The 24,552-nt window shown below is 41.1% G+C and overlaps 3 protein-coding genes across 7 annotated transcripts; 2 read left to right on the top strand and 1 right to left on the bottom strand.

Annotated features, from left to right (window-relative positions):
• The first annotated feature begins 68 nt into the window (after positions 1–68).
• pfkla (phosphofructokinase, liver a) lies at positions 69–15,394 on the top strand. Of its 3 annotated transcripts, XM_019882317.1 has the most exons (23): positions 69–158; positions 685–927; positions 2,219–2,292; positions 2,414–2,491; positions 4,226–4,415; positions 4,500–4,665; positions 5,351–5,395; positions 5,492–5,600; positions 6,544–6,639; positions 6,711–6,803; positions 7,747–7,872; positions 7,953–8,017; positions 8,205–8,268; positions 8,977–9,123; positions 9,207–9,277; positions 9,361–9,448; positions 9,938–10,090; positions 10,716–10,880; positions 10,957–11,018; positions 11,386–11,497; positions 11,575–11,674; positions 12,437–12,542; positions 13,693–15,394. In XM_019882317.1, the coding sequence occupies exons 2-23, from the start codon at positions 843–845 to the stop codon at positions 13,838–13,840; spliced, it is 2,343 nt and encodes a 780-aa protein (XP_019737876.1). In that variant the 5' UTR covers positions 69–158; positions 685–842; the 3' UTR covers positions 13,841–15,394. The 3 variants fall into 3 exon arrangements, with proteins under 3 accessions (XP_019737876.1, XP_019737877.1, XP_019737875.1); XM_019882318.1 differs by lacking the exon at positions 69–158 and having other exon boundaries at positions 481–927; positions 12,461–12,542; XM_019882316.1 differs by lacking the exon at positions 69–158 and having other exon boundaries at positions 483–927.
• Positions 15,395–15,921: 527 nt separating this feature from the next.
• Positions 15,922–20,766, bottom strand: LOC109523293 (transcription factor 20). 3 transcript variants are annotated; one of them, XM_019882320.1, is made up of 14 exons: positions 20,431–20,766; positions 20,162–20,218; positions 19,933–20,059; positions 19,444–19,533; positions 19,183–19,352; positions 19,073–19,115; positions 18,336–18,435; positions 18,127–18,259; positions 17,993–18,060; positions 16,881–17,059; positions 16,671–16,806; positions 16,554–16,595; positions 16,441–16,465; positions 15,922–16,301 (listed from the first exon to the last, which is right to left on the bottom strand). In XM_019882320.1, exons 1-14 carry the CDS (start codon positions 20,480–20,482, stop codon positions 16,177–16,179), a joined length of 1,347 nt encoding a protein of 448 aa, XP_019737879.1. In that variant the 5' UTR covers positions 20,483–20,766; the 3' UTR covers positions 15,922–16,176. The 3 variants fall into 3 exon arrangements, with proteins under 3 accessions (XP_019737879.1, XP_019737881.1, XP_019737882.1); XM_019882322.1 differs by having other exon boundaries at positions 18,336–18,420; XM_019882323.1 differs by lacking the exon at positions 20,162–20,218.
• Positions 20,767–20,835: 69 nt separating this feature from the next.
• tmem169b (transmembrane protein 169b) lies at positions 20,836–23,044 on the top strand. Its single transcript, XM_019882324.1, has 3 exons — positions 20,836–21,024; positions 21,491–21,847; positions 22,314–23,044. Exons 2-3 carry the CDS (start codon positions 21,571–21,573, stop codon positions 22,946–22,948), a joined length of 912 nt encoding a protein of 303 aa, XP_019737883.1. The 5' UTR covers positions 20,836–21,024; positions 21,491–21,570; the 3' UTR covers positions 22,949–23,044.
• The last annotated feature ends 1,508 nt before the right edge of the window (positions 23,045–24,552 follow it).

Here is a 24,552-nt window from a genome sequence, read left to right as displayed (position 1 = left end):
GTACCACGCCTCCAGCCTGAAGTCAGCTGGGATAGGCCCCAGCATGCCCACGACCCTTGTGAGGATAAAGAGGTTCAGATAATGGATGGTTGTTTTGTGTACCGTCAGCCAATCGCAGCACACGTTTTGAGTTTTTTTAAGCCTCGTTTTATATACAGGTACAGTACTCAATTTTTTGGGGCACGGTTATTGGTAACAACACTCTTGCTGCGATGTGTCAAATTTATTAGACATTTTCACTGTACAATTGTCTTTGTGCATAATGGTCTAAATTGTGTAAGAACTTGTTAGTGTTAGTCACGACGTGGATACTTAATAAAGGGTAGCACATTTAGTGACTTTCCCTGGTTGAAGAGTTAAGAATCTCTCTCTCTCTCTCCTTCCTTCTGTAGCTACACAGTATATCTACTCGAATCTAAAAACATTTTCAAGTATTGCTGTAATGGTTTCGGAGTGGTTAGCAAAGTCACGCCTACTATCATGCGTCCGTGTTGTACGTGCTGAACGGAAGTAGCCGCTACTAGCCGAAATATGCGCACAATTTTCTCATGTTCTTCTATCGTCTTGAAATCAGGGCTTCGCGGGCGGGCGGTTCTTAGGTCCTTCGGTTCTAGCCCACTCCTATAAATGCGGAACGCGTATTTCCGGGCGGGGCGGGTAAACAAAACTACACTCACTTTTTAGACAGGCGGAGTATTGGAGAGACGTCGACCACTGGTTGAAATCAGGTGAAACGAACGGCTGCCACGCTCAAGGAAAACGAAGCCACTCTCGGACCACCTGGTGTTTGAAACGACCATCCTTTGGATGCATCACATTTTCACTGACTAGAAATAACAAACATGGCATCCATGGACCTGGAGAAGTTGAAGATGACGGGGGCCGGCCGGGCAATAGCGGTGCTCACTAGCGGTGGCGACGCACAAGGTGACTCTACACAAACACTTAAACTGTGTTTTAAAATTTCAATTGAAAATGGAACACGCTGCAGCTTTCGGGACAGTCGAATACTACTGTATGGCACGTCTCTTTTTGACACACTACTTGTACTACGTTGTCGCGCGCGGAATTAAACCAGAATACCATATTTACGTCGATATTACGAAATACTGTATACTTGTGGGGAACCTACTTATGGGGCGTTCAACGACCTTAGCAAAAATTGTAATTTTTGCCTTACACGGACTTTAAATAGATAATACCTAAAACGACCGCAGCCTCTTGACAAACCTCCATGTTCAATTATAACCTTTGACCAAGATAAAGTTACGAAGTCATAAATTCTCCACGAGGTCGATGAAGTAACACCCAGTGCTATTAACAAACACCTCTTCACTGGCCCACTTTGTACTATTTACTGCATTTGAAAAATGACCTTTTTAAATCATAAATTGGATATGACACCATCGCAGTGGGTTTCAAATAAAATAGTGATCTTTGCTTAATTCGTTCTGTGAGCATGCTCATACCTTAAAAGAACCTCTCAAATTATCTTTTCCAATTGAAATGAAGTGCCAAATGAAGAGTCTCAACTACTCTAAGTTTATAAACTGCAGTATTTTTGTCCTTTTTCTTTGTGGGGGATAAAGAACATATGCCCATGAGTATTGTTGTATTGTATTGCACCAATTGCATTAAATTCTGTTGCTTAAAGGATTATAACACTTAAACTATAGCTGTTATTCATTAACCCTTCTATGGTGTTTTGTATTATGTTACCATCTCTGTGCACTCACAAATTAAACGTGTGTGAAATCTGGTTCTGTTTAGTGAAGACAAGGCTATTTTTCTGTTGTATGAATAGCACACATGTTGATCATACCTTCTGCAATGTTCTGGAAGAGCATTTCATTGTTCTTACAGTCGATGTTAACATTAGCATCGATAGATTAACAAAAATACATGATATGGAGTCAATAAATGTTTACACCAGTGAGTGAAATTGGCTAATTTCCTGCAACATGATAATGTGTCACGAGAGACTGATTGGAAATTGCTGATGTAGGGGATTATTTTTGGAGCACACCTCAGAATTAATCTTTTTTTAACACTATGTGGGCCTATTGCATTAATGGCTCTATGTGCCCATGTTCGATACTTGATGTGGTATGCTTTGGATCACAAACTCTTCCCGGTCAAAATGAATGTACTGGTACCCTGTATTTAGAAAACCTATTCTGAAATTATTAATCCATATTTTGAAATGTTCGTGGCTCAGGGATGAATGCTGCTGTGCGAGCTGTGACCAGAATGGGCATCTATGTTGGTGCCAAGGTCTACTTGATATATGAGGTAAAAAAAAGTACTACAATAAAATCTGCATTACGTCAGTCTCTCCAGTTGTTTTAACATATACTGGTGTGGCTTTAATGCAGTTTGTTCTGATGTCATATCTCTTTTTGTTATCCTGTAGGGCTACCAGGGCCTTGTGGAAGGCGGGGATCACATCAAACTAGCACACTGGCAAAGCGTTACTAACATCATCCAGCTGGTAGGTTGAATGATGTGATCGGTAGCACCAGTCGCATGGTCCAAATTGGTGTTGAGGATTTCTAATCGTGAATATTGAATATTTACTTGCACAATTGTCAGCCCAACACGGACGTTTTATAAGGCAGATCAAGGAGGAAAAAATAATCACTTGTTCCACATCACACAATGATCGCTCACGATAATATTTCAGACACATACAGTAATCGGGCCTTTGCTGACTTTGATTGCAAGGGAGGGGAAAATGCTCAAATTTGCCACGATTATCGGTAAGTGTGTACTCCCCTTTCCAGTAGTGTTTATCTTTCAGTGCCAGGTTAACAGGAGAATTCTCTCCTCCCACCTGTAAAATGTCACGCTCACTGTGTTTTCAAGTTCTCTGTCTCTTTCTGTTTTAATGATAGGACTTTCATTATTTCATCAATCTTCCCTCCTCATACATCTTGTAATCTGGTAAGGGGCCTTGCTGCATGTTTGTTAGCTGTACTCAGGTAGCGTGTACTTGCTAAAAGCAAGCAGCAAGTTGCATTTGAGTGATACAAATGCTGGTGTCCATTTTGAGGAGCTTGTGTAGCACTTGAAAGGCATCTTTTGAAATTCTCCCCCACTCCGATTGATTATTATTTTTAGTCAGGGTACCAATGACATGTACAGTGTAGCCTCTAAGGTTGAACACAACAAGGTATGTTTGTTGACCACCCACAAGCATTGTTCGGGTTTAGACACACATTTTCTCCTAATAGAAATCCGCGTGAAACTGCCATCATCATAAACAGAGATATTTGTATGATAAACACTTTGAAGTTGTAAAAATAAAACAAGGAGGACCAAAGATCACCAGTATATGTCATGCTTAATGACAAATGTAACACATTTATGACTTGTCTTACAGTGCAAAAACAAGTTCATGTTAAAATATCTCCTCAACTTCGGTGTGACCGGCATAGTGAGAACTCACTTAGCTGAAGTCTCATCGGATAATTTTCCAATTTACAGCAATTCCAATGTAGAGGTTCCACTGTGCTGTAGTCCGGGGTGCTGTTTATTTAGCTGTGTCATCACGAACTGGTATGCGCGTGACTGCTGAGAGAGCATGCTGTTGTGTTTGGTTGAAAATGTTTTGTTCTTACGCTCGTCCTTATTGCACTTCGCCATCTCTAGCTGGATTAGAACTCACCTAGGATAAAAAAAAAAACCAAAACAATGCCACGGCATGGATGTCATGCATCACCACGAAGCACTGCACTCTGCATGATATCATGGGGTTGCTGTGATATTTTGTGAATGTAATCAACGTCGTCACCCTCGGTTCTTTTCATTAGAATTTTGGCTTGACAACGGCACCTCTCTTCATTCACATGCACTTTTCGTGGTCGTTTCTAGTTTTTGTGTACTGTTGACCTCTGTGATTGTGACAGTGATGGAAAATTTCCATCTCGGATAGTGCTGAATGATTTTATGTTCTTGATTCATTTGCCTGTATTGCTCAAGTTTACATATCTGTAAAGAAAGGGGTCAGCAAAACTTATTTTAAATGTCATTGTCATTGTTTTCTGGAAGGAAAGGACTGGCGAAATTCGATTTTTGTGAAACCGTTTTGAATAGCACTTTATTTTAAAGCTATTGTGCCGAGCCTTAATTTCATTTTTACTGTGCTCAAATGTTTTAAATAATCATTACACTGCTTCACGCTACTCCTGAATTCTGACATTATCCTGTGACCGGACCGGTATAGGGCGGAACTGTGATTGGCAGTGCGCGATGCAAAGTGTTCATGACCCGCCAAGGAAGGCTGGCGGCCGCCTTCAACTTAGTGAAACGGGGGATCACCAACCTGTGCGTGTGCGGCGGCGACGGCAGCCTCACCGGCGCCAACATTTTTCGAAGCGAGTGGAGCAGCCTGTTGGATGAGCTTGTCCAAAGTGGTGAGGCCAAAAGCCCGCCGTTTGACGCCTCCTTCGGGTTGAAAAAAACATGAGGGCTTTTTTTTGACCCGGTGCCTCTTTCAGGGGAAATCACGGAGGCGCTGGCGAAGCAGCACAGCCATCTCAACATTGTGGGTCTGGTGGGCTCCATAGATAACGACTTCTGTGGCACTGACATGACCATCGGAGCAGACTCTGCTCTGCACCGCATCATGGAAATCATTGATGCTATCATGACTACTGCACAAAGGTGAAATGAGCACTATATTTACTTGTACTATAATGGAGGAAAAAAAAAAAACGTAACTCTACCGATATGCTTTCAATGAACATTTTAACTTTCAGACAAGTGTAAAAATTAGTTCACATTCCGAACTTTGATAAGGAATGACAAAGGTGTTTCGTGACACTGATATGAAAAGAAGTTAACCACTGTAAAACGTGAGCACAAAACATTCTACTTTTCCTCTGATATGATGATGACAATTTTGAATGATTTAATTAGCTCACTTTTGATAATGGATGCCCTTCCTGATGCAAAGCATTTTTTTTAAAATTTATTTGAATTTTCTTTGTTGGAAACGCAGCGGAAACAAACAAAAAAAAAAGGGGGAAATGGGTAATCAGAGAGTGAGTAGAGTATTTTTTTTGGACACTCTATATTTTAAAAATCCTGTGTCCCGTAAAGGTTTCTGCATGTGTGATCCTGGAAATAGAAGGATTACAATGATATTTACAATAACAATGAAAAAAGAAAACACTACTATCCAAAGGAGCGTTTGTTTGAGCCTGCTGGTTCTTGCCCAGGCTTGACTTGAACTCTCTATGCATCTCTCAAATGTACAATCTCAATATTTGGAGTCAACATGCAGAACGTCCTTAAAAAAAAAAAAAAAAAAAAAAGGTTGACTTCCTTGTTGTTTTTCTCCCAACAGCCACCAACGCACGTTTGTCCTGGAGGTCATGGGCCGCCACTGCGGGTGAGCTTGAACTTACTCCTGTGCTTCTTTATTTATTTATTTATTTATTGCTCCTGGCCAAACGCTAACATCTGGGCTGGTTTTGTTTTTCTCCAGCTATCTAGCTCTCGTGTCTGCGTTAGCATCCGGCGCTGATTGGCTCTTCATCCCAGAGGCTCCTCCTAAGGATGACTGGGAGGATCGCATGTGTGACCGTCTCGAGGCGGTGAGAGGTCCAGACTATGTTCAGTGTAGGGATGGGCATAATAATAATAATACATGAATGTTTCATAAAGAATTATTTTGATTGTGTGGAATTGACAGTTGACAGTTGAGCAATCACATCTTGAAGCAAGACATTTTTTTCTTTTGGTTGCACCAAGCAAATGAAATCTCAATGACTGTCCTTTCTAAAGAAGCACGATGTGGTGTCAGCTTTTTCATATCCAAACATGTTTAAAAAGTTTTTAATCAATGTGTTTTAAGTGTGTGAGTGGTGTAAAACAATATTTTAACAAGTTTTTATATGGTCCCCTTACACTACAAATTTTCACCTATTGCGAGTGAGTCGGGAACATACCGTTTCCACCATGATAAGCCTCAATTCAATTTACTCCTGGGTAGTGTTATACTGTATACTAGGGGCGTCAAATTCATTTTTGTCGCGGACCACTTTGGAGTTACGTCTTCCTTCAGAGGGCCGACAATGAAAACACAAAAATGTTGTCATATCGCATTATTACTCGAACACACCAAATTTAATGTACAATTAGTTTTGAAATCAGTCAACTACAATAGTCAAGTATTGTTCAACTGAGTGTAAACAGGGCAACAAAATTATTGCAAAATCTCGTCATTTATTATACTTGACAATTTGACATTTTGGTACAGATTTTAGCAAGGATCATGCAAGTTGACACACATGATTTTCTTTCGGGGGGCCAAATGAAATGACGTGGCGGGCCGGATCTGGCTCCCGGGCCTTGACTTTGACACGCGCTGTATACTATACAGAAAATTCACTGAGAATATTCCATCCCTATTAAATGACAAATAAATATGTTTTCAGACTTAGCAGCTTTAATTAAAAGTCCATCCTTAGTTATTGTTCCAGTTCAAAGACATGTTAACAACTTATTGATATCATTGGTGTCTGTGCTTGCTTCCAGAGTCGTATCAAAGGGTCCAGACTCAACATTATTATTGTTGCAGAAGGTGCTATCGACATGCATGGCAAGCCCATCTCCTCCACTTATCTGCAAGATGTACGTTTGGTTGGGAAGATGATCTGACTATTAGGTACAATGTGTAATTCTCTCTTGGTATGTTTCTGAAGCTGGTAGTGAAGCGGTTGGGCTACGACACCAGAGTCACCGTACTCGGACATGTTCAGCGAGGAGGAACTCCTTCTGCGTTCGACAGGATACTGGTGAGTTGTGCGTTTTGAAAACAGAACACGCGGTAACTATGTAACAAATGTGTTGGGAAATCACTGCATGGGATGGGGCCAATGTATTACATGACACGTCTATGTTGCTTATTTTGAACTCTGCCTTCTTTTTTTGTACTTTAGAAGGGTGCACCAACACTTATTGGCATGGTGTGAGGTGATGTGTACGCATAGTCATTCACAATTTACAGTGGCACACTGTGTGGTGAGAGAATGCTACAGAATTTCTCGTAACATTTCTCTTTTTATGTAGTGCTGGTAGTTTGGGCTAATTTTGCGAAATTAATGTCATTTCGACATTTAAAAAATAAATAAATTGAGCTATAGCGGTATTTCTCAACTTAGGAACATAATGGGTTCAGAGAGGCCGTTTGTAACTCGAGACGCATCACGTTTTGTTTTAACATTCAATTTTATTGCATTTTAAAAAATATGAATTAAGTTATATGCCGTACAGTGTCTACAATCTATATTGTGTACACATATACTGTCTATAACTAAATTCCATTTAAAAACATACACTTTCATGACATTTTTCTCCAGTACAGTCTACGAAAATAAAAAAAAATAAGTTTACGTAGAGGAGGAAGAAGAGGTGGATGGAGGGGAGGTCAGGTGATGCTGATGAGATGGAAGGCATTGACCGCTGACCGATTCATACCACAGGGATGTGCAACATTAATCATGTCTCCCGCCAGGTCGTCATTGCGATTAAGGTTAAATTAAGAAATTCATGATAAAGAAATGAATGCATTTTGGTTGAATCGCTCATGCTATTCCATCTTCCCTCATTCAGTGTTCTGCAAAAATCGGGACAATCACTTAGAACGCAAAGGGATGACATGTATAATCAGATTGATGGTCCATACATAGACAGTAAAAGGTAATCAGGCTCTCTTGTCGCTGCCTTGTATGTCTTCAGAGCAGCAAGTTAGGTGTGGAGGCGGTCGTTGCCCTGATGGAGGCGTCTCCCGACACCCCGGCCTGCGTCATTGGCCTGTCTGGCAATCAGGCCGTCCGTCTGCCTCTCATGGAGTGCGTGGAGATGGTGAGGCTGTCTTCTGGCGTTGGTGTTTATACCCGCAAATCGGCGCCGCTCTGCTTTGCTTAACACGCCCTCTCTTTCAGACAAAGTTGGTGCAGACGGCCATGAATGAGAAGAGGTTTGACGAGGCTGTTAAACTGCGTGGCGGGTAAGCACTAAGATTTCTGCGCACATGATCCAACGTTTTTCAATGGTGTGTGTCCTCAGTTTGGTCAAGGGTAACTTCTCGAGTAAATTTCTTTCATAGGATTGCATTAAGAGTATGCAGGTGTACCACAGGTTATGGCCAGAGAAATAAAAAAAAAAATTAAAACTGAGCTAAAATGTCCTTGCAGGAGTTTTGAAAACAACTGGAACATCTATAAGCTTCTTGCCTTCCAGAAGCCTGCCCAGTCAAAGGTTAGTCACCAGTGGCACCCTAATTAATCCTTACTATGGAACACTTACTGGTGTTCACTGGATAAATAGAGGTAATTTTAACTTTGTAAAATGGGTTTATTGTGAAAAATGACTTGAATAGCTTTTCTACTTAGTTCGGTCTCCAGAGTTCCCGCTCACCCATCAAGTGTGAAATGAAACAACCAATTCAGTCCTTTGTTAGCTGCCTTTTCTCTTTCTTGTCTTTGAGTGACCATTTCTGCACTTAAAATTAATAGTGGGGCGAAAGTATGTGATAATTGCCCCCTGCAGTTTTTTTTTTTTTTTTTTTGACAGTGGTGGCTTATGCAATTTCATTTGCAGTCTGGATGTGGTGGGTTGAACGTCTCCTGCTCCAGAGTCTTTGAATCTCAAGTAGTCTCCAGCAGCACCACAAAAAGTTCCTAGATGTGGTCTTTATTTTTCTTTCTTTTTTTTTTTTTTTTCTTCAAATATGGCGTCTAGTCGCCGGAATGGTGAGAAAAGTCACCAAGTTGGACTTCGTTCTGCCACCAGTCGTCATAGCAACAAAAGCTGTCATTCAAGTGCAAAAATAATGTTTGCGTTTTAGAAGATAATCACTGCCCAAAAATATTCCACTTCAACTTTGATATTAAGTGTCCAAGTGCTTGGGTACAAGAAGACACAAACATAAGTCAAAGTATTGAGTCTGAATTCTCTTCCCTGTAGAGCAACTTCTCGCTCGCCATCCTGAATGTGGGCGCCCCGGCGGCGGGCATGAACGCGGCCGTGAGGTCGGCCGTGAGATTGGCCATCGCTCACGGGCACAAGGTCTACGCCGTGCACAACGGCTTCCAGGGCTTTGCCAATGGCGATGTGAGGCCCTCCACCTCAGTGTGCTTGACCACCATCCATTCATCTTGGTAACAAGGAGAATGTGACTTTCTGTGGCTCTGCAGGTGTTTGAGATGGAGTGGCACAATGTGGCGGGATGGACGGGCCAAGGAGGCTCGCTGTTGGGCACAAAACGGTGACGTCCAGATGACGAAGAGCAAATGCTCTGGTTTACTTCTCAATGACTATTAAATGACACACTGCCCTACCCTTGTGCAGAACACTTCCGAGCAAACACATGGAGAAGATTGTGGAGAACATCGACAAGTTCAATATCTCAGCTCTACTTGTCATCGGAGGGTTTGAGGTACAGTAAAACCCCCCTTTGATCTTGGGGAATACTTTTTAGACTCAAATGCAATCAAAGGCAGTTTCGGCATAGTTTTACCCATCCTACAAAACCTTTTGACAGCAAATTGTCAATGGAATTGATGATATTTACAAGCATAAGATATGCAGGACATACTGTACATGCTGTAGTGTATGTGTGAAGATACGTGCGTTAAGGGGTGGGCCCAGTGGGTGGCATGTGACACCGGTGTATCTGCTTGTGGTTGTCTTGGTGTGAGCTGTGGCTAACGCAGTTCTTACATGAGCACTTTCATTGTGCTTTAAAGGCCTAAAAAAAAAACATGTGGCGACTTTATCTTACCTTTGCCACACGCAAGGATATTACAGAAAGTGAGTATGCTGTAAAAACTCAATAAAAAAAACGATGGCTTTCAAGATCCATAAAGGGTCAGAATTTATGGTCTTTTCCAGCAGTCTTCACTGGTTGTCATTGCTGCTTTCGAAGGCCTACAGAGGCGTGCTGGAGCTCTTTGAGGCCCGAGCCCACTACGACGCGCTGTGTATTCCAATGTGTGTGATTCCCGCTACCATCAGCAACAACGTCCCCGGAACGGACTTCAGTCTGGGGGCCGACACTGCCGTTAACGCTGCAATGGAGGTAACGCTGAGGCACATATTGTAATACACATAAATACAGGATGAACCTTTTCACTACTTTTGTGGGGAAAATGTGGTTGTTATAATGACATTTACGTTATAAAGATTGTTCGTTGTAAGCGGAATCGGCAAATGGAAAATGAATTACTGTACGTGAAATTGGGACTTTGAAATGTGAATGTTATAGGGGTGAAAACATAAACAGGGTACGTTGAAAAGAGGTTCAACTATATTTTATATATTATTAGATATTAATAGTTTTTAAATTGAGTTATAATTTTTGGGGGGGACAAAATTAGTCTTTTGGACTTTTTAGGCTTACCATTTTTGTAACTGGTCAGCAGTCTTAAAACAGCTGTTCAAAAGTGCAACAAAACATGAAATAACATTGTTGTCTTTTCTATGCAAAGAATGTATTTTATATGCCGAGTCGTAATTAGTCTGCAAGCACTACACAAACGTTCAAATGTAATCTGCGAATCTTGAAATAATCGACTTAGTACCATATGCCAGTCCTCCTGCTGTGTGATCAAATTAGTTACAATTTTCAGATTCTTGCCGCACACACACACCCGGCCTTGAGTTATCTCCTCTTGACACCTCCTATTTATTAATCTCCCCCTCAGGGCTGTGACAAGATAAAGCAGTCTGCTACAGGGACAAAGAGACGCGTCTTTGTGGTGGAAACAATGGGGGGCTACTGCGGTTACCTAGCGACCAGCACCGGCATCGCTGTGGGCGCCGACGCGGCCTACATTTTCGAGGACCCCTTTAACATCCACGACCTGAAGGTAACAGCCGCCGATTCTCTTCACCATTTTTTTTTGTCTTAGACATTTACTTCCCTTTCACGTTACCTTTTCAAAGACCAATGTGGAGCATCTCACAGAGAAAATGAAGAAGGACATCCAGCGGGGGCTCGTACTGAGGTCAGACGCGTTCACCTGGATTCAATGGCGGCTGCTACAGTCAAAAGCCAGTCTGGGTGACTTTTTTTCATGCTATGCTACTTGATATACAATATATTGTGCGTTAGTCTACGGTGTTAATGAGAGTTTGGCAAAGATTTGGACTCGTTTCATGAGTCATTTTTAAAAATTGATTGGCCAGAGCATTTGTAGATGTGGGGAAAATTTGTTCCATAGAACTATGTAGATGTAACGGGAGGCGCTCCATTTAGACAGGCTATTGCATAATATTAAAGTAGAGCTGTGCCACTTATAAACTTTTTAGTGGGCAGCATCAATTATTTGCACACTTTCGCTATTGGTCATATCACTTGATCATACTTAACAGGAATGAAAAATGCCATGAGCACTACACTACGGATTTCCTCCACAAGTTGTATTCCGCCGAAGGGAAGGGCATTTTTGACTGTCGGGTCAACGTGTTGGGACATCTTCAACAGGTACGCCGTCACATTGTGGTCTTTATTCGCACGAAAAAAAGAAAACAAAAAGCGAGAAAATGTATGTCATTCACCAGGGAGGGGCGCCATCTCCCTTCGACCGAAATTATGGCACCAAGCTGGGAGTGAAAGCCATCCAGTGGATAAGTGAAAAGCTGATAGAAAACTTCCGGCAAGGTTGGTAACAAGAGTCTTGTGTTGAGTTGGGGCACAAAAAAAAAAAAAAAATAATAATAATAATAATGATGAGCACCTGATGGTGGCGGGCAACATCACAAAAAGCAGCAGTTTGGCAAATAGTCAACAAATCTTCAAAACCGAGGCCAATGTTTTGCTACAAGCTGTTGATTGCCACTCCCAGTTTGTCTTATTTTAAAAATAAACATAAAAAAAAAGACAATAGGGTATTTCAACAAAACACATAAATATATAGATATTCTTTACCCTTTGCAAAAAACAGTATTACTGCACCTTACTGAGAAGTTATAAATCTCTTCATTTTTACAATCATGAATAAATAACACCGCCCCTCAGCGGCCAAGGGATGCACAGAAAGAGCTCCAAAATGTATGCATGAATTATTGATCCACAAATTGTTCAATTCTTTCCTTTCTAAGTTATTGTTATTACTATGTTTTTTTTTCTCTACAGTTCAATACGGTGACGCTATTTTTCTTGATGGTGGAATGCATTAATGATATTTCCATTCTTTTCAGTTGGAAAATTTATTTTTAGACAGCGTTTTGAGTATGAGCACGGTTTAGAGGCGATAAACACCATGAACTGGTCACCAGGCAGTCACACGGCACATATACAGTCTATACAAAGTTTAAATGCAAAGCAACCAATGTCACTCACATTCCAGCCACGCGTAGCAATACACCACCAGTGCCTGATCAATTAGGTGAGCCTAATAATTGCAGCGTGTCTCATCCGCAGGTCGCGTGTTCTGCAACTCCACAGACACGGCGTGCGTGCTGGGCCTCCAGAGGAAGGTCGTCTCATTCAGCCCCCTCACTGAACTCAAGGACGTCACCGACTTTGAGTAAGTCCCCCTAAGTAGTTGAGACGCATCTCGCAGTGCATTCGGAAAGTGTTTGAAATGTTACTAAATAAATAGAAAATGGTTCACAGCCTTTGCCATAACACTCAAAAGTGAGCTCAGGTCAGGTGCTTCAGGATGCCTTTCAAGCGAAACTTTCACTTTGATGCTATTATTATTTTTTTTTTTTTTGCATTTGTGACACCTTAACTCAGCAATGCGCTCCTACTAAATAATATATATAACACAAAAAGGGCATTTTCATTGCAAAATAACAGTTCATTGCAAGAAAAACACTGTACTAATGCATGAACTGTGCATGAACTTTTCATGAACTTTGTGTCTGTGTGCGTATGCGTGTGTGTATGTACCTGCTTAATGGCGTGCATGTGCGCGCGTGTTCACATTGACCCTTCAAAAGTCCTTTTTGTGTGTTCAATGTGAAAGCGGTGTCCTTTGTGCAAGGGCACACAAGGATGATGAAGGGACTTTGTCATCTTTTTTTAAGTTGAAAAAGCTCTGTTGCGGAGTTAGCTGCCGGTATTTATCCATGTTCTCACCACCACACTGCTTTCGCACGCCACATAGGATCGCCATACTGTATAAACACCATGTGTGGACCTAGATCTGATCAAAGCCACTCCTGTCATCGAGTGGTGATTTATCATACTGAAATCATTACTAATAATTTACATTTTGGCATTAATTGATCAGGTTTTTGCAAATATATTTTTGACATTTTTGGCATTAAATGATTTAATTTGAAACTTCAAAATAAATGGATTGTCATTTTAGAATAAATGATTAAAAAAAAAAAAAAAAGTGAAAAGGGTCTCTTGAGGCACAGACACTCCCCATCCAACCTGATGAAGCTTTATAGGCAAAACTGCCCAAAGATTGAAACGCCAACCTTGTGACATCATCATAAAAAAAAGGCTATAATTGTTCCCCAAGGTTCATCAAGAAAGGATTATGTAAAAGCTGTGAATATTTGCACTAATCACAAAAGCTTCCACCATATAAAACACTTTTATATTGTTTTTTTTTCCCCAACCACACGCTTTAAACACGTACTTCTGAAAGGATATGAGACCCATATCCTTTTTGGTCTGTACTTCTTTTTACTTCACATGATGGCGTGTTTGTCTCTCAGGCACCGCATGCCCAAGGTACAATGGTGGTTCAACCTGCGGCCCATGCTGAAAATGTTGGCCAAGTACCAGACCAGCTTCTGCGAATACATCCCGGGAGAGATCGAACACGTGACCCGGCGCTCTCTCAGCATCGACTCGGGCTTCTAGGTTCTCCCCGACTGCACTCGGCACTTTTTTAAAGCAAGAGGGGAAAAAAAAAACCAAACCCAACCCCGCTCCTTCCGTGACATTTCCACATGCCTGCTTACGTACCGTACGTTTTTGAAGCTAAAGTGTTTTAGCAACTGTATTGAAAAGGGTTCATCAGGACATACTAACTGCTGTTCTTTTTTATGAGTGGGGCATTCAAAACAAATAAGGTTTTATTACAGTGGAACCACCAAGGTTGAACACTGTTCTTTCAGGGACATGTAGTAAAGGAATGGAAATAATCTGTTCCTGTCTCAAGCTGTCAATATTATAAACCGGATGTCCACAGATCCTCAAAAATACTGTAAAGGCATGGATCCAATGAACATAAAAACAAGGCCTTCATTGGCATTAAAATGTCCTAAATCAGTCTTTTCAAACTCGTACAAATTTTCAACACCTGATAAATAGGATTTTATGATTGTGAATAGTGTCAAAACTCCTGAAAAAATAATTTACCAAATGACTCTTGTGGGGGGAAAAAACGCTCATTTACGCCAGCGGAACTTAGAGTTTAAAAAAAAAAAAAAATCAAAACAGTTTGATAACTTTTATATTAGGTTATTGTTATTATTAAATTAAGTTTTGCTGTTGTAAAAACTGGCTTTCCTGCATTTTACAACAAAGAAATAACAGTTTATGGAGCTAATTGTCCTTTGTATTGCCCCCCCCCATCCCCCAACAAACAAACAAAACCTAAAGATAATTAAAAACAACTCCAAATTGTTTTGGAGCAAACAACTTGCTTGTTTTGTTGCACTAACATTGTTGCCATAAATGTCAAAAAATATATATTTTAAAGTTGTTCCAACTTAAATTACCAGGTTAGTCCCCAAAAAGCACAAGTTGTCATTGGTTTTTTTTTTTTTTTTTTTTTGAAAAATAATTATAAAACAGTGACGTGGTTTTAGTTGGGACTCTTAAAGAGCAGACGTCGTTTATGTACTCTAGCAATTTTGGACAACATGGGACATTAGGAAGTTGCTCTTAAATTTAATTTCAAATGGATTTAGAAAGTTTTAGCCTTAAATTGAACTTGCCTTAAGCTGTAGGAATGCTGATAAAGGTATTTATTATTACCTGCAATGTGGTGGCCTTTAAGATGATTCAGGTTTTTACATGATTTGTTTTTTTTTTCCCCCTGGTACAGCAGCATTTCACTTCTGTTTAAAAAAAAAAAAATCTTAATCCATCCATTCCACAGTTATTATTTTCCTCTGTGATATACTCTGAATTTGATTGTCGTGGCATAGGCTCCGGCTCACCCGCCATTCTAATGAGGTCCATCGCTAGAAAATGAATGTTTGGATGAATGTCGTGGTTTCACCAAGGTGTTTTTTTCCAAAGTGCAGGCAAAGCTTTACCTTTTCAAGAGCGGAGTTACTTTGTACAACTACTGAAAGCGATCATGAACGGTAACCAAAATAGTCCCGAGTCACGTTGTTGCCTTCCCGTCATTTTGCACTCAAGTGTTATGGACTTGAATAAATATTTACACACTGTAAGACTTAACTGCGACTATTTGTGAGTCATTCAAAGAATAGTCTTAATGGGTTGTGTAAAAAATGGGTGTGCTCGGCTCAAGGGGGAGCATTACAGCAGACAAGAATCTTTTTTTTTCTTTAAAAAGTAGTCATAACGTTACAATTTTTGTGTAAAAATGTGTTCATATACAGAGTTATACTATTTTGAAAATACTGTAATCCTATAAAAATTCCTAGAAGTCACAGTGGAAGGTTGTCATTTTAAATAAATGTAAATTACTGAAGTCAAGTTATTTTTTTTTTTAAATGGGGAGAAACTATCCAAAAGTACGTTTTTTTTAAAAACAAAAAAATACCTCAATGATGAATATGTAATCTTACAAAAAGGAATGCATTACAAGGAAAAAGTTTTAAAACTATTAATGATAAGTAGTTGTTTAAAATTATTACAACTCATTCATTCGAAGAAACTAGTTTCTGTATGTTCGAAGACAGACAGTGTAATGCTATGAGGACATGGTCCTTTAAAAAAAAAAAATCGCAATATTACAAGAGTAACGTACCAAGTTAAGAGAATTTATTCTTATTTTTCAAATAATATTACAAAACTGAAGTTGTACATTGAGGAAAGAAATGCTTTTAAGAAAGGTTCAAACAGTAACAGTTGTTCTAAATTACTAAAGAAATGAAACTTTTAAAACAATCAACCAGATGCCACAACACGGAACACACATTGGGCCATTTACAGTCAACATTCTCTGAACACTCTCAACATTGTAGCAAGAAGCAAATGCAAACCAAGAATGTCTCTCAAAAGTTAAATGAAAAGGGAAAGTCGGTGGTCGTGTTTTCCTTGTTATCTGCGGGGCTCTCGGAGGTGAAGGGGAACTGGAAGTCCTCGCTTTGCTCCGGCTGGTTGAACAGGAAGTCCAGGCCTGCAGAATCACGTGGGTGAAGATTTAAAGTGGTGGAAAAGAGGATTTGATCCCCCTGACAGAGAAATTGACTTCCAACAAATTTAGCAGGAGATCAAAAAAAAAAAAAAAATGTGTGTCTGAGATGTGAGATACTTGCCGCCTGATTTAGTCTCCTGGTTTTTCTGAAAGCAGAGTTTGGTGGGGTGGGTTTTTTTTTTTTTGTTTTGAATTGCAAAATGAAAAAGTCTACCCAAGAGGAGACCGTCATACCTTGTCGTTGAAAAAGGAGCCGCCGAAAGGGAACGACAGATCCTGCAAACAAAAAGAGGTGCTGAGTATTTGGCTCGGCATCTCTTTGGCGCGGTGTGGCGCTTTCTCAATCGTTACCTCATCATGGGAGGGGACGCCATCGAAGCTGAAACTGGAGTAGCCTGGGGTGCTGGGATTAGAGTTGAGCGAGAACATGAAGGCTGGAGATTTGCTCCCAGATGTGCCCTCAACTGGTGAGGAAGTTGGGCTAAAGCTGGAATGAACGACATCCACCTATTCATCATTTGAGCTTGATCGTTTTACAAAGGTTCGGCATATAAAACCTACTTAAAGTGGAATGTTGGCGTGCCAGGCGTGGTGGAGGACTGAGGTTGTACTTGTTGACCCTGCGGAAGCGAAAGAACGCCATGTTGCTGTGGTGCCTGCTCCTCTTTCTCCGCTGGGGCTCTTTCCTCCATTTGCGCCCGTGCTGCCTCCTTTTCCTCCGACACAGGCGACTGCTTTGCCTCAACAACCACACGGAATAGAACGTACAATAGAAGCTGCCGTGCAAAAACTCTTTGGCCAGTACCCCAAGCTCGAAAAGGATTCAAACCACAAAATCAACGAATGGTCATAAATATTTTGATTACATTCAAAAATTACTTTTTTGATTTTTTTTCCCCACGATGCTAAAATGGTATGTAATTATTGTATTTATTGAATTATCTAAAATGCACAATAATTTTTTAAGCAGTTTCAAGATAGAAACAAGACCATATCAAATATGTAATTATTGGCCTTATGAATGAATATTATTTTATTTGTAATTGTTTTTAATGTTTGTATTCATTCTTAATTGTTAATAGTTGTAAGTTGATTTAGAGATAGAAAAAAAAAAGATTAAATATGGAAATTGTACTATTTAGACTTCATTTACCGGTACATTAATTATGTCGAATATTCCAAAAAAGTAACATTTAAAGTATTTAAATTTTTATTTCAATATTTTATCTATGGATGATACACAAATTGAAAAACAAATAATACCGGTAGTTAAAGGTTCATTTTTTCAACTCAATAAAACAGTATTTAATTCATTAAGTCTAACTAATGATTATTTTTAAACATTTAATTTTTTCATTAAATTCAATAGCTACTTTGAGACAACTAGAAAAACACAAAGTATTAAAATTATGCTTTTTTTGAAAAATGAGCATTGTTAAAAAAATAATTTAAAATGGCTTTGATATTTAATGTGATTCCTAATGAGTAGCTTAAAAAAATACATATGCTTCTTCTGAGATATGGTTAAAAAAAGCAAATGGTGGCCCAAGACTTTTGCACAGTACTGTACACAGGCCACAGCATGACGTAACTTGCACAATCGAAACATCTTATTTCCTCTCCAAACTGATCATCAGTCTTCAAGTTGGCTAGGTGGATTCTTTTGTAATTACTTGGCTTAATGGTTGAACCTCTTGGTCGTCCTCTTCCTCACCGGGCATCTCATCTGGTCCATGATGATCTAAAGAAATATTGATCACACAGCAGCGTTGGACTGTCAAATTGGGAGCATTCGAAAGCTGCTTACCTTGTGCCCCGACATGTTGCTCACTGCTTCTAGTTTCATCAGCGCTGCAGGAAAGTGATGCTCGGGCCTCACTTTGCACGTCCATTTCTTCAGCATTGCCGTCCGCGGAGGTTTCTGGACCGCTCGGACATCCCTTTTGTTTGTCACAGTGAGTCGAAAAGCGGGCCATCAAGCCAAAGTCGCGATCTATGATGCCGCCGCCGTCTCACCTTCATGTCACTGATATTCACAGTGGAGACGACAGCCATGGAGTCCTTCACAGGGGAACTCTCCATTCCCACGTCTGCTTCTGCGCTGGAAGAAATAAGACTAAATAGCTGAGATTAGCAGTATAAACAATGTGTACGCAACCTTGTTCAAATGCCATTTTTTTGTGATATTAAGATAAGAAGGGGCGGCCCGGTGGTCCAGTGCTTAGCGCGTTGACCTCACAGTGCAGAGGTCTTGGGTTCAATCCCCGCTCCAGCCTCCCTGTGTGGAGTTTGCATGTTTTCCCCGGGCCTGCGTGGGTTTTCTCCAGGTACTCCGGTTTCCTCCCACATTCCAAAAACATGCATGGCATGATGATTGAACACTCTAGAATTGTTCCTGGGTGCGAGTTTGAGCATGGATGGTTGTTCGTCTGTGTGTGCCCTGCGATTGGCTGGCAACCGGTTCAGTGACAGCTGGGATAGGCTCCTGCACCCACCGCGACCCTTGTGAGGATAAAGCGGATCGGAAAAATCTGAAGAAGTTGCGCACACTTGTGCAACATCACTTCAGTTCTTTATTTTTATCCCCCACCCATCTCTTAAAGTGTTTCTTTCTTTCAGTTGAGTTGGACTGGTTACAGTTTTTAAAATGATTCATCTCAGTCTCATTTTCTTATATCACAAAACCCTGATATTTCAAATGGGGTGTGTAGACTTAATATCCACATTAACTGTACGGTACGTGGTCAAAATACCTGTCCGGTCGTTGCTCTGAGGAGGAACGAGGAGCGTCAGAATCTGCAAAATCAGACATTTAAATGTTTAAAACCACCTCAATGCAATCAAGCTGTTGAGCTTCGATTACCAGTGACATGGGCTCGGCCCCCTTCCTTGGTTTTGACTGGCACGTCATCATGAGACACCATGGTTGGACTCTCCATGTCATCATTTTGCGCCTGGAGCGTTTGCGCAAATGGCTTCTGATGAGCCTGAAACAGCTTCCTGTAACTTGTAATTTTGTCTTTGAATCCTTCCCTAGACAGGTCATAGATTAAAGAGGGGGATGAGTGGATACACCAAATAAACTGCAAATATAATGTGCTAAACCAACATTTGGCCGACCCACTTGTCATTGTCGTAATTGGCTTTTACGCTCTCCAGTTCTGCTCTTAACGTTCGCTCATACTGAAGGAGCAAGCCCTGAGTCACCTTCATGCTAGGAGGAGAAAAAGCAGTTGCATGTTAAACGTATCACAGTGATGATAAAAAACTCATTTAGGCTGGAGTGGATGATATGGCCATACAATAAAATAGCATTTTTTTTTCTCACTAAAATCGGATTTCCCATTTTAATCGTCTGCTAGGGCCTCAGTTCCTCTTCACGATGCTGCCTCACTGTTCATCTAGTGTTCTGTAAGTGATGAGGTACAAAAATGCCTTTTGGAATGATGGTCAAAAATCCCAGCCTGGGTTTCATCAGACCATAACACACAAGGTATGTTGGGTTTAAATCCAGACTCTTGGCTTTCTGGTGGAGTTTTTGGGAGGGTAAGCAGTGCAGAGAATGGATGGATGGAACAATTAATCGCCTCACACTAATATATTGTGTACATACCTTTTTATAACTGCCCTGTTGTGTTTCAAAGTGTTGTGTTTCACTTCAGCACCCTCTTCCAGCACCTTGATCTGTGTGCGAGTTGTTTCAATGTAAGTCCTCCTTTCTGCAATGTTTGCTTTATGAACTGCAGGCACACAAGCCAAACAGGACAAGAAACCAATTGAATGCCTTTTAGTTTTCTTCAAAATGGCTAAAATTACTTCTTTTTTTTTTTTAATGACACTACCTTCAACCTCCCGGTCAATGTCATTCTTCTTTTGAGAAAGCTCGCGAACTTCAATGACTATGCAAAAATAAACAAACAAACAAACATAATTGTAACGTTTTAATTCAGCACAGCATTGCTGTTTGCCATTTACATTAATTTCTGCCACGATCAAAAAGGCTAGAACTACGCTAGCTCTAAATTGCTCTTAACTGTGGGTTAAGAGTAGAAGAAACCTGGTATTAAAAGTTCAAAAAATAGTAATGTATTCATAATATAATAAAACTTACCCAATCGGCAGAGTAAGCTATCAATGGCACCGGGGGTTCTTTGATACGCCATTATAGTTACAGCTCAGTTACTTTAATTTGCTCATTAGCCAATTAGCATAACTCCGACCTTCGGTTTACCAACATAATTTTGTAGCGCTAATATTTAGCTAGCATATGATTGTTTTCCAAAATATTAACTCCGTACCAAACTCATAACCGACAGCAATTTTTTTTTATTCCATAACATATGTTATTATCATTGCAGTAATTCAAACGCGTTCCTAGTTTAAGGATTGGACGTTTTAATTTGGAAAGAATTGACACACTTTCGTCAGGCTTTAACGGAAGTGAAGGCGGGGTTGTGGTGCTACTGTATTCAGGAAAACATTTTACGTAACGCATCTGTACAGGCGGCCGCTAGGGCAATTCCGGAAATAACTTTACGTAAAGCGCCAGTTTGGCAGTCCTGAGCGCTATCATGGAGTGGGAGTCATTTTTGCGTAACCCATCTGTATGGGTCTGATGTGTCGCTCGGCCAAGTACAACACAAATATCGGGTTTTATCTTTTGAAATATTAGAATTCTACCCAATGCTGGTGCAGCTTCGTTAAGGTAAGTGTTACTATCGGTTGTACTTCGTACGAGACGGACGCGTCGTTTACCGGCTGTCGGAAGACAAAAGAGCGGACATGGGTGGGATTTAAATGGGAGGAGAATGGCTTACATTGTCTCTTTAATTCCTTCAATTCTGGTTAAAATCTTCCCAGGAAACGCGTAGCTTAACAGAAGCCTGTCTCTAGTGAAACTAAACAGCTTATGATACATGAACTTGCTGAAACATAAACATTTCCATCAAATCAATCAGACAGTGTTTGACCCTGTATATCCATTTATATTTATTTCCAGTAAATGCATTTGGTGTACAGTATTTTTTAAGGTAACAGCAGCACATGCAAGAACGCACAAAAAATGTAGGTCAGCATCATTGTGCACGTGATTCATTTCGTGACTGCAAATAGAAAAGTGTCTTTTTTTTAAATGCTCTGCCTATATGTGTCTGTTTATGCCATCCATCCAGTCGCTTCCTGGTCTGAAGGCAATGAGTGGACAATAGACCTGATTCAGAATAGTCTTCATAGCGATAGGCCAGCTGATAGGATGACCCATGTGGAGGAGTCTCAGACCGAAGGAGAAGGCAGCCCCCAGATCCTGTCCCTCAGGTCCGAATCATCGGTGAACCACGTAGACGACGGCGACGTGGGACCATCCGTGAGGAGGAAGAGGAGGAGAAAGCGAGAGCAGCGCCCGGAGTCCATCATCGTCTATCGCTCCGATGTGGAGCGAGGGCCCAGTGGTGACCAAGGAGGCGAAGAAGAGGGAGCAGAGAGGAGTGCCGAGGAAGGAGCCAAGTTCCTCTGTACACCCACAAATGAAGGTGAATCATATTGTATCTTTTCAGTGCACCAACAACAATATTACATTATTATACATTATTATATTAACTCCACTGTTACTTCACAGCATGATGGAAGTGCACAAAGGCAAATGTGAAGGGGGCTACGAAGTTGCATTTCCTGTCGCATGATCATCATTACCTTTTTTTTTTTCCTCCATGCCTTTTTTTTTTCTCCATACCATCCCAGGTACCCTTCTGTGGTGGCATTACAAAAAAAAAAGCAGACACACACTTTCTGAATGTGTGAACCATTTTGATGCTCATTGAGTTGAAGTCTGGCAACATATGTGGATCCACACATTTAGAGGTCGATTTTTACCCCAAAATTGTGTCAAATTCAAATTCTACCCCTATTGTTATCATTCATTTTCTATGCCTTGTTCAAACGTTCAAAAACTTTGAGAACCCCCAATCTAATTGACTTCTTGCTGTGTCTACTCAACAGACGGAGACTGGAGCCTTCCCCCAGACAGCCGCTATGTAACTCTAACAGGCACCATCACACGGGGCAAAAAGAAAGGCCAGGTTGTGGACATCCATGTGACCATGACAGAGAAAGAACTCCGCGAGCTGGCCAAGTCTAGGGAACGGCTCGATGCTGAGTGCGAGGCCAGGGAGGACTCCAAGCGGTCTTGCAGCCTGGGAGTGTGCCGAGGGCCTCACGTTGTCCTGTGGAGCATCTCCTGTGCCCCTGTGGTCTTCCTGCTCTCCTTCATCACATCCTTCTACTACGGCACCCTGACGTGGTACAACGTCTTCCTGGTGTACAACGAGGAGCGGACATTCTGGCACAAGATCACCATCTGCCCCTTTCTCATCATCTTCTACCCTGTGCTCATCATGCCCGTGGCGCTGTCCCTGGCGCTGTACTCGGCCGTCGTGCAGGTGTCCTGGGCCTTCAGCGCGTGGTGGCATGCCGTGAGGGACCTGGAGAAGGGATTCTGCGGCTGGGCCTGCGGGAAAATGGGCCTGGAGGACTGCTCCCCTTACAGCATTATCGAGCTCCTCGACTCTGACACTGTCTCCAGCACGCTGCAGAGCAAAGCCCCCAGGGAACTCGCCCAGACGTCCTCGGTGTGAAACTGAATGGAAACGGTTCACGTGCTAGTTTGCTAATACACGTAAACAAGTACAATGAAGAAGACTGTGTGCTACCTTGGATAACTTCATGAACAGCAAAAAAACATGCACTACTATGCAAACGTCTAAGGCTACCATTAGATTTGTTGTACGGGTGAGCTGGAGACTATCCTAACTGACTTTGGGCAAGAGGGGGCGGTATAACCCTGGACCGGTCACCGATCAATCACAGGGCACATATGAACAAACACCCATTCACATATTGGGACAATTGAGAATTTCCAATTTAAAAAGCCACACAACGTCAAGTATAGGCAAATTCAAGAACCTCAGAACTGTGAGGCAGATATGCCAATCACTATGATGCAGTGCTGTCACTTCAATAACAATGTATACCATTTCCTTATACAGTACAATATATTCAAAAAAAGTATTTTTTTATCTAATTTATTAATTTGATGATTAAGTGTATATATCTTATTGTTTTTTCGCACACACATTATTAAAGTAATATATTTATGATAATATTTATGATTTTATTTTAAAAATACACAGTGTACCGAAATTTAGTTGATAATTTTTAAAAATTTAAATATATGTTAAATGGGGCAGGACGGTGGTCGACTGATTAGCACGTCCACCTCACAGTGCAGAGGTACAGGGGTCGATTCCGGCGTCGGCCTTCCTGTTTGGAGTTTGCATGTTCTTTCCGTGCCTGCGTGGGTTTTCTCCAGGTACTTTGGTTTCCTCTAACATTTCAAAAATATGCATGGCAGGTTAATGGAACACTCTTTGTTGTCCCTTGATGTGAGTGTGAACGGTTGTTCATCTATGTGTGCCCTATGATTCGCTGGCAACCAGTTCAGGGTGTACTCCGCCTACTGCACACCCATGACCCTCGTGAGGATAAGTGGATTAGAAAATAGATAGATATATATTTTAAATAATTTATTTTATTATTTTCTGTTCAGATTTAATTTATTATCATACACAATACTGAATAGACTGTAGTGTACCTATTATATAGTCAAATATGCCTTTTCAAATGACTTTTTATAACAGCCACCTATTGACATCAGCTGTTGTGTCCATTTGCTCAAGTGGACAGCACATCTAGCAATTCATTGAGGTATGGTGTCTATGAGAGTGGACGATGCCACTTGCTGAAGGCACTATATCAATGAAGATGCATTGAATTATTCTGGATTTATAGCCATGTTTATAACCTCATTAACGTCGAATTACTTCTTCCTCTGCCCAAGCACAATCCATCCATGCATCCATTTTCCGATCCGCTTTATCCTCACAAAGATCGCGGGGGGTGCTGGAGTCTATCCCGGCTGTCTTCGGACACCCTGAACCGGTTGCCAGCCAGTCGCATGGCACACAGAGACGAACAACCATCCGCGTTCACACCCACACCTACGGGCAATTTAGAGTGTTCAATCAGCCTGACATGCATGTTTTTCTAATGTGGGACGAAACCGGAGTACCCGGAGAAAACCCATGCAGGCCCGGGGAGAACACACGACCTTTGTACTGTGAGGTCAACGCGCTAACCACTGGACCACCAGGCCGCCCCAAGCTCCATCCCTCAACAAAAT

Source organism: Hippocampus comes, unplaced genomic scaffold (assembly GCF_001891065.2).
Source record: "Hippocampus comes isolate QL1 unplaced genomic scaffold, H_comes_QL1_v1.1 scaffold111, whole genome shotgun sequence".
NCBI classification, from domain to species: Eukaryota; Metazoa; Chordata; class Actinopteri; order Syngnathiformes; family Syngnathidae; genus Hippocampus; species Hippocampus comes.
This window is presented reverse-complemented; position numbering and strand designations above follow the sequence as displayed.

What these genes read in the sequence shown, in the direction of transcription:
- pfkla (XM_019882317.1), top strand. Translation starts at nt 843, where the DNA reads ATGGCATCCATGGACCTGGAGAAGTTGAAGATGACGGGGGCCGGCCGG. An exon ending in AGGGCTTTGCCAATGGCGAT is followed by an intron (nt 9,124 to 9,206) that starts GTGAGGCCCTCC and finishes GTGGCTCTGCAG; the next exon opens with GTGTTTGAGATGGAGTGGCA. An exon ending in TCGCTGTTGGGCACAAAACG is followed by an intron (nt 9,278 to 9,360) that starts GTGACGTCCAGA and finishes ACCCTTGTGCAG; the next exon opens with AACACTTCCGAGCAAACACA.
- LOC109523293 (XM_019882320.1), bottom strand. Translation starts at nt 20,482, where the DNA reads ATGGCGTATCAAAGAACCCCCGGTGCCATTGATAGCTTACTCTGCCGA. An exon ending in GCCAATTACGACAATGACAA is followed by an intron (nt 19,353 to 19,443) that starts GTGGGTCGGCCA and finishes TGACCTGTCTAG; the next exon opens with GGAAGGATTCAAAGACAAAA. An exon ending in CCAGGAGACTAAATCAGGCG is followed by an intron (nt 16,302 to 16,440) that starts GCAAGTATCTCA and finishes GTGATTCTGCAG; the next exon opens with GCCTGGACTTCCTGTTCAAC.
- tmem169b (XM_019882324.1), top strand. Translation starts at nt 21,571, where the DNA reads ATGACCCATGTGGAGGAGTCTCAGACCGAAGGAGAAGGCAGCCCCCAG. An exon ending in CTGTACACCCACAAATGAAG is followed by an intron (nt 21,848 to 22,313) that starts GTGAATCATATT and finishes TCTACTCAACAG; the next exon opens with ACGGAGACTGGAGCCTTCCC.